The following is a 9,049-nucleotide window of genomic DNA, read 5'->3' as shown; positions in this document are numbered from 1 at the left end:
CAACTAAAAAGGAATAAAGCACATATGTCTATAAAAATATTGAACTTAACTTTTTAAACACTATAACAAATTTAGATAAAATACTACAAATATTATGTCGGATAACTTAATTCATAAATAATTTATATCGAGCAAAAGAAAGTTTAGTTTCAGAAGATAATAAACTCTATAAATGTTACAAAAGCTTTTGCCAAACGAAGCAAGTATGCATTAATAAAAATACTTCATCCATTAACTTTTTTTTAAATAAGCAATAGAAACAAAAAATTAAATATATGAGATAGGTGGAGCAAAAATTAAAGACCAGTCAATTTTAAGAGCACAAAGGAACGACATTGGGCCTCTTTCTCCCCCCTCGGTCCCATTTGAATTGGGCCATTATAAGTTGTAAGTCTCACAATTGCTGGGCCGTAAAGCCCATTAGAAGTTTCTGGACTATTCCCTAACCCAAAACCCGGGAAAACAATACGGGTCCCACATTCCCTGCTCCGCAAGACAGCAAGAACCTTGGAGAAGGGGCCAAATTTCAAACGCAAACCTTTATATAATTCTCCAAAATCCAAAAACCTCAAAGAATTAACAAAATCCTAACTGCTGTAAAACCCTAGATTCCATTCAAATCGAACCCAAAAAAGGTTAATTGAAGAAGAAAACACAAACAATTTTGATCTTCAATGGGGTTTTTCAGAAGCACATTTTCGTTTGCTATGGGTACGGGTTTGGGTATCTACTTGGCCCAAAACTACAACGTTCCCAATATCCAGAAGCTCATCAACACTGGAGTTGTTATCGCCAAGCATTTTGAAGAGAATTATCGCAAACCGAAGAAGAGGGACGATGATAATTAGTACCGGTTCGTTACGGCGTCGTTTGGTCATTCACCAGGTGCTTAGTGTTTGAATTTTAACCTCTATGGCGGGTGTGGGGTGGGTGGGAAGGGGGTTAGCAAATTAGAGTTTTTTTTTGGGAGGGTGAGTTTTGGGAATTTGAGGAAGTTTACTGAATTTTGTCAATGTTTTTATCTATACGATTTATCAATGAAATGAGATTTTGCTTCAGTTGTTTTGATTTGATTGATATTCCTTTTATTACTATCTTGTTGGGTGGTGGAAACAAAGGAAAAATTATGTCTTTCTACTTTTAAATATGTGCATACAAAAGTAATAGAGGAATGAAATAGAGCTGAATTTTGCAGTGAATACGGATTTATATAGTTGATTTATATAGTTGAATTTGGTATTGAGGCGTTGTTGATTGAGAGAATAAACTTTAGATGGAAATTTTCCAGTGAATAATAAAGGCAATGGTTGGGAGATTTGTAAAATACGAGAATTTGGCGAATTTCGATGAGCCTATATCTCATTTGTTGGCGGTCAAATATCAGAATATGCTGAGATGAACGCGATTTGTGAAAGGGATAAATGAATGTAGGGATAAGACCAGCTTATGTAATTGTTGGATGAGATTACATGCAGTAGTATTCCCTTATGGATATGTTTTTTTTTTTCTTACAAAATGGATGGAATTTCCTCTTTAACAATCACAGTTTATGCATCTTATTTCACCTCCAGCTAGCCAAAGTTTATTAAATAAATAGAAAGGAAACACAAACAGATGTGTAGAAAGCAGACCTCTATTCCACTAACAGGGAGGTCTGGTTCTAAAGCCCATTCTTTTAACAAGTTGAGTATGGCGTTTTTGTGATTGACATATTTCAATTGTTGTGCGAGTCTCTGACTGAATCATTTCCCTGTCGATATGATGACTTCCAAGACTATACAACCAATAACAGAATCAAAATATTTGCAACTTGTGTTAGCACTGATCTAAGGAACTTCATCTGGTTATGAGTATTTCAAGTTGTATTTTGCTTGGCAAACGGTAACTACATTTTCCCCTAATTTTATATCCTGTTGATGTACTACAGTTATTGCTGACAACAGAAAAAATCTCATTCTCGATTGATACCTCTAATCTTCTATATCAACATAAAAGTGCAAGGGGATAGAATGAATTTGACGATTTATTGCATTTAGTGATAATTAAGTCATGCAGAAGTGTTCGTAATCTTTCAACGCCCTCATTCACAGTCAGATATCTGCTATGAGCATCAGTTTTCAGGATTTACTTATCCAACTTTTTCTTCAGTGGAGATTAAGCAGAAAATATATACAGCAAAATTCCTAACAAGTAATTTAGATATGCAATGTGTCCTGAACAGGAAAGAAGTGGCTATTGAAACAACTTATGTGATGAAACAGTGAAGGGAACAGATTAATAACTTCTCTGGAAATGTGTATGCTTGCGGTTAGGATCAGCAATGATCCTAGCTGACAGTGTTTTATGCTACTTGTGTAGTTGTGTTATTGAAGCATTTGCGAACATTAAGATTGATTGAAAATGCTTCATTAGGATCCATGTCATCAAGCATTAAACCTACCATTAATGTTTGATAGAATGATTTTCTGGTAAAAAAGCGAACATTTGTGTGCAGGAAATAGTTGATTTTATGAAGGGGTGAGTGTAACATAAGCTTAATTTACTTTTTCAAAGTACTAATTGGTGTCTGGTAGTTTGGAAAACTTATTGATCCTTTGGTTGAAAAAATTGCAAAAGTAGGTACTCAAAATGATTCTCAGCTTTGATTTCGGCATTGCTATCTACTTATTAGCTGTCCATTTGTGAACTAGTTTTACAATGAGTGGGACGAGGTTGGTGATGCAAACCTTGCTTAAAGCTTCAATTCCTATTGTTTATGACCAGACACTCTTGAGAGTTATTTCTGCACTCAGTTTGTGAGACCCCATCTGGATTGGAGCAGTTTTAAAGAATGAGGACTCTTTCCTTTCCACATCTATCAATTTAGATATCCAGGGTGCTCAGAAGGTGTGTTTCTTGACTTGACTGCAACCTGGTAGCGGTTTTGACAGCTGAAACTTGATGAAGAGGAGTATAACATATACCAGTTGGTGTTTTATGTGTAAGAGCTCGGGTGTGGACCACCTCCTTTTACATTGTCATTGAGTATCTCGCTTGTTCTTTTGATTGAACACCTTTAGATGGTTCGGACTTCAATGGGTGGTGCATGCACCGTGAGGGAGCCTGTTCAACTGAACATTTAGAAGAATGAGGAGAAACCAGAAGGTGTGGGATATCACCCCACTAGCACCCATTTATTGTATGGTAAAAGAGAAACAGGATCGCTTTTGAAGGAACAGAACGATTTTGTACATTTGAGGAACAACAACCTCTAGTCAGATTCTTTCTTTTTGGTGCACCCATGAGATTCCACTATGTATGGAAGATTGGGTGTCTATTATCGCTACATAGGTTTTGTACTTCTTGGGATACCACTTGTATACCAGAGTTCTCATCCCATTATAAATGAAATTAGTTTACCTTGTCAAAAATAAAAACATTGCTGGAACAGTGATACCAATTCCCCCAATCAGAAAGAGAGATGGAAAATTGTCCCAGCTTGCTTTTGGTGGACTGTGTGGGGAGAAAAAAAATCAAGTTTGTTTTGAAGACAAAGCCATTAGTATACAGAAACTAAAGATGAAATGTTTAGGGCTTTTCTTTTTTTTGGTGTAAACATACCTTAATGGAGGAGTTAGAATCAGTTTATGATCTAATCGATTCTTTATGAGAAGATTAAGGACTAGGAGCATGTTTGTTTTTGCTCATCTGGATGTAAATATGGGGGACTACACACCCTTCGTTCAGTTTTGTTATTAATACACAAAATGTTACCTGTTCAAAAAACAACAACATTGCTAAAGGAATTCTGTCCTTTTTTACTAATAAAATAACCTTCTCTATGTTGATGCAAATGAGTCCCTATGTGGCACTAGCAGGCTAGATCGTGGAGCAATCTGTTTGGATTTGATGTCTTGTCTCTCTTCTTAGACTTCTTCGGGTTCTTGCTTGGTTTGGTGGATTCTTCCTTGGAGTGGTCTCAAGGATATGGTTGGGTATTTTAGATTTGACTCAAGGGTGCAAGTGGTCCTAATGGAATAATTGTTTTGCTAACCGTCTCTGTGTTGGGAAAGATGCAGAGCATGCTCCTCCATTTTCTGTATTCTAATAGGTGTTGAATATTTTCTTTTCATGTCTCGAAGCTTTCTTTAAACTGCTGCTCTTATGTAAGTTCTCAATTATGTGCAATCTCTTCTTTAAAAGTGTGTAAAGTGTGCTTCTGTGTTATTCCAGATGCTTATGTTCTTCGATGATCTAACTGATGGGACCTCTTGGTTCCTGAAACTTGATAAATATTTGATTATGCACGTTGATAGCCGCTGAGTGCTCCTCTATATTTGGTACTATCTCTATTTTTCTTCTCTGCTTCTGTTTTCTTTTGTTTACCACACACACCCACTTGATTTTGTTTGTAGGATGGAGGGGTAGACCATAAAATAAAAGTTATATTAGGAGAGGGCGGTGTCCAGTTATGCGCTGTTGAGTCTGTTGTTTCTTGGTCTTTTGGTGCTCGCACTGTGATGTGGATCTTCAGCTTTGAGGAAAAGGGATGTTTTTTGGCATCTTCAGTAATTTCCAGGGTATGGTGTGGAATTTTCCAACTTCGCACTTGACTGGGAAATTGGTTGGTAGTTATTTCAGATAGGAGGATATTATTTAACCTTAAACTAAATTATTGTTTAGCACAACACTTTATCTTCATCATAAAACTCTGGCCTCACTGGGAATAGTTATAAACTCATAACTGATTTAAATTCTTACTGCTTAGTGGAAGTCAGTCTTTTGTATTCATTAGGATACAGAAAATTGTTTGAAGGGTTGGAAAATATTTTTGTACCATTAGGATAATTTTCAAGTTTTTTTTTTTGTGATATTTTTGAGCAAGTATGATGTGCCAATTACATAGATGACTGCATGCCTTTTTGTAAAGTCATGTATCAGGAGGCTAAACTCTCTAGATGCTCACATTGTGTACCGTGTATACAGGAGTATTGCTTGCATAAATAATTATTACCTTTCAGGCTTACACAAATAAACAGAATTTGGCAATGAAATAACTGAACTATTCAGTTTCAAAAAAATTAACTGAACTATTGTAGGTCATGATCATCACTGCAGACTTTGACACTGGATTGAGTTGGAACATTTCTATGTTATTTTCACAGGGAAAGTTGTGATGGAGTTATTATTTAGAGAACAAGCTAGAGTCTTGATGTGAAACAAATAAATTTCGGTTGTATCTTACATAAAATAAAAATAAACAAATATGATACTATTGCAATAGAACTTAAGCAGCATCTTTTTTCTTTCTCCACTTCCAGGCATTTGCTTCTTAGTCCACAGTTAGATACAAGTCCGATGAACTTTGGGAAGTTGGAGAACAATTTGAGGGTGAGCTACTACTGCAGGAGAGGTTGTCTACCTCTTTGCTATGTGAGCGCCAATGATCAATTTTTTCCAATTGATCTGGTGCTGAACTTGGAAGTGACTGTGAACAAAGAATACGCAGAACACTCTCTGCTTTCCCCAGAAGTAAGATGGCAGAGCGGACACCTGCTGCTCTCTCTTCAATGGTGCCATGGTGGCATCGCATGGATATAACTTTATCAAGGTTGGTAAGACAAGCACCTGTTATATCCGCAATCATGGTTGACAATCTGTCAAACATGGATTTGCTGTTCTCAAACACCCTGCTATCAGAACTTTGCAGAAGAGTTTGATACACTCTGTACATACAGTTGGCTGCCAACATATTGGGAGGCCATGTTGAAGGCGAACCCTTTATACAAGCATTTGGATCTTTCTTTCTGAATTCGATGAATCTTTCCTTTGCTTTCTCAGAGAGTCCTTCAAGCACGCCTTTTGGATTCTGTCCTTCAGTGGCAGCTTTGCGGAGATCGACGTCCAGCCACTTGTAACATAAGTCAACTTCTACCCACACTAACTCTGCTGCCTTCCTGATGTATACTAGGTCATTTCTGCTATCCAGGTTCTCTTCAACAAGTTTGATGTACATGAAACCTTCATACACACTCCTTATTAATTCCTCGATTAAGTGGAAATCAATGTCTGGAAGTGCAATTGCAATGCTTGTCAGTGTCACTATAGGAAGAGCCCAGCAATTAGGAGGTTCTTCCGTGTCTAAAGAAGGAATTTTAGCATGGTCGAATTCGTGCACTCCCCTGAATCCAGGTGATGACTTCACTTTCTCCAAAAATTGTATTAGATGTTTAGGCTGCTCCTTTTTCCCCATCCCTATCCATTTGTCCACCACATCACAGTTGCTTGCATCATCAAATCAATTAATACTTCCTCTCCTTCGAGGTGTAAAGCATAGTGCCTAAGATCTGGCTTTAGACTAGCTTGTGACTCTATATCATGACTCCACACCACATTTTTGCATTGCAGCATCCTGGTTGCTTTCTGACAGCTAATCAGTAACCAACTCACAGAGAAAGTGGAAATGACCCGAACTACCTTACTGAGTGACACCATCAGAATTTGTATCCAAATGCAGAAATCGAGAAGTTTGTTCCTTGTTTTATGAATGAATTTTCTACCATGCCGGCCACAAATTCTGAAATCCAACAAACATCCTTTCCACTTTAGCAGTGTATGGATCCAGTAGTTCTCCACTTTGAACAACGTGAGTTTGCAGGCATTATTTGTTTTTTTGGGGCAGCGGAAATTTATGGCTATGAACCATCTAAAAGCTGCTGCAATAGTTCCCACTCCTATTGCCACTGTGAGTTACAAGAATCAAGGTTATGGACCACTTGTATTCAGAGTCTCCACTACAAAAGCTTAAGCTCGAATGAAGAAAGTAAGACCTAAGCATGGCTTGAGCATAAATTACTGTGCTCAGAAGGCAGAAACCTCCAGAGGCAGTGCATGTTGCTCAGCGCCCCGCGACAAAGTGGGGGCTAGAGGTATAGGCCGTGGTCCATAATATCATCAGTTCGTCCTTCAGTTTCTGAGTTTTGCATTTATAGCTGATGTTGCGTTCTTTATTAGCTAACTCGTACCTGTTGTTATATTTCAGGTCTAAATAACACTTTGTAGTTGGCATTGTCAAGGCTGAGGAGATCAGTAACAGAAGCAAAATAAGCATAAGAAACATGAGGGCTATATGCTCTTTGCAGAAAACATAGATAACACCATAGCTAATTGTATGCCAATGTTCACGATGGCCGTGATGATGAAAATCCCCAAAGCCACTACGTTCATCAACAGCTCTTTATTCTCCATTTGACCCAAAGAAGGAAAAAAATTAGCAATTACCGTACAGAGTAGAGCAGCACTGCTAAGTTTTGTCAGCTGATCTTGTCGGCGAGGCATGGATGTATTTAGATCAACAGACAACTTGGTGGCAACAGCTAGGAGCGTCAATGTTGTAGCATTAAGAGAGAAGAAGTTGCAAGGAAACCATAATTTTCTATGGCGCAGGCCATGAAGGACATCAATCGCCATGGCCAGTGCACAAGCTGCAGATGCTGCTGCAACATAGATACCGATCCATGGCATCAGCTCGCTGAATTTTGAGTCATCCAGGTTGCCATCTATGGTGCAACCGATCTTTCCCATCTCGTTTAAAAGGTGAAATCTTTGTGTATGTGGAGTATTTGAGGATTTCTTGAGGGGGGTGTTTCTACTCTGGGTATTTAGCTGCAGCCATATCTATTTGTTTCTTTGACTCTCTTTCAAGCTATTTCCAAGATTTACTTTTTCTGGTAGCATCTCCACTGAAATTTGGCCACTTAACTTGATTTGGTCATGGATGATTTCACTTTGTGAATGATATTAGAATGTCAGCAAGATGGACGCTGACATGATTATTTATTTGAAATCTGGTGAGTATTATTGGCTTTGGTTGCTGCCTCTGATGTGTTTGTTATATTAAAGTCAAGCACATGTTTAGAAATTTTTGAAGTCTATCTGAAGCGCCTATGTCATGGGGGTCCCCAATTGGTTGCCAATATTGTCTGAAAGTCAAAGGTGGGACAATAGTAGGTATAATACAAACTTGGACCACGTTGATTTGCTCATTTGATGGGTGCAACAGACCACTGATTGTTTAGTAAGGTACTCCCTCANTCTGTGTGCCATTTCTAAAGTGGACAACTAAAAAGGGACGGAGGGAGTATAATACAAACTCACTTGATGGGTGCAACAGACCACTGATTGTTTAGTAAGGTACTCCCTCAGTTCATTTCTACTTTTACTTATTGCTTTTAATATATCAAATTATTTTTTACATGTTTTATTCTTAACATTAATTACTTAATCCCAAATCATTTTCCATGATCTCATACTATACATCAATTAATAGGGATAATGTGGTAGTGTACTAAAATAGTCATGTCAATCATTATTTTTTTAATGAGCGTGTCATATTCAAATGTAACAAGTAAAAGCGAATAAACAAAGTATTATAAAAGAGAACTTATTGCCCCCCTCCCCTAATGCAGCCAAGCTGATGACCCAAGAATGACTCTTTACACGGATGGGATAGAGGGAGTACTTTTTGGTGCGCGGGAACTGAGGGCCGCCTCCTTGAATTTTGCTTTTCTTATACGTAATTTTTATAAAAAGAACTTTTTACTTCCCAAATCAATTCACCCCATTATTACAGTTTAGTAACACTCTGTTGAATTTTCAATGTTCCCTTCTCTGATTACCCAGTGAAGTGTATAGTACTAACTCTTAAAAAATAAGTAGCATGAAAAGAACTAAGGTTTACTACTTATTTATTAGCTTGTAGTACTACTAGTCTTTTCCACGGTAAGTGTAGTTTCAATTTTTGTTATCCCCTTCACATAATTCAGTTCCTTATTTAGTAATAAATAATTAAAATTTAAAAATTTAAAAATTTAAAAGGGGAAACCCCTCCACCAACCCCTGCAATAATAACTATCCAAGGAAATAGTTTGACTTTTCAGTCTGCATCTTCTTCAGTAGACTTTTCTCGTCTTTGACTCCAACAACATTGGATATTGGACTTATGAATAAATCTAGATCAAACAGCCAACCATGGATTACTTTTCTTAGGGTTCTGTCATGTTGAATTAGT

General features: G+C 37.5%; 1 protein-coding gene and 1 pseudogene across 1 annotated transcript; one reads left to right on the top strand and one right to left on the bottom strand.

Moving 5' to 3' along the window:
- Nucleotides 1-509: 509 nt before the first annotated feature.
- Nucleotides 510-913, top strand: LOC125842040 (uncharacterized). Its single transcript, XM_049521236.1, has one exon. The coding sequence runs from the start codon at nt 675-677 to the stop codon at nt 846-848; it is 174 nt and encodes a 57-aa protein (XP_049377193.1). The 5' UTR covers nt 510-674; the 3' UTR covers nt 849-913.
- A 4,202-nt stretch (nt 914-5,115) lies between these two features.
- On the bottom strand, nt 5,116-7,585 carry LOC125878522 (uncharacterized; annotated as a pseudogene).
- Nucleotides 7,586-9,049: the final 1,464 nt, after the last annotated feature.

The sequence above is a fragment of the Solanum stenotomum genome, chromosome 10 (genome assembly GCF_019186545.1).
Source record: "Solanum stenotomum isolate F172 chromosome 10, ASM1918654v1, whole genome shotgun sequence".
NCBI lineage: Eukaryota > Viridiplantae > Streptophyta > Magnoliopsida > Solanales > Solanaceae > Solanum > Solanum stenotomum.
This window is presented reverse-complemented; position numbering and strand designations above follow the sequence as displayed.

Excerpts from the sequence above, each read along its gene's own strand:
- LOC125842040 (XM_049521236.1), top strand. The coding sequence starts at position 675 with ATGGGGTTTTTCAGAAGCACATTTTCGTTTGCTATGGGTACGGGTTTG.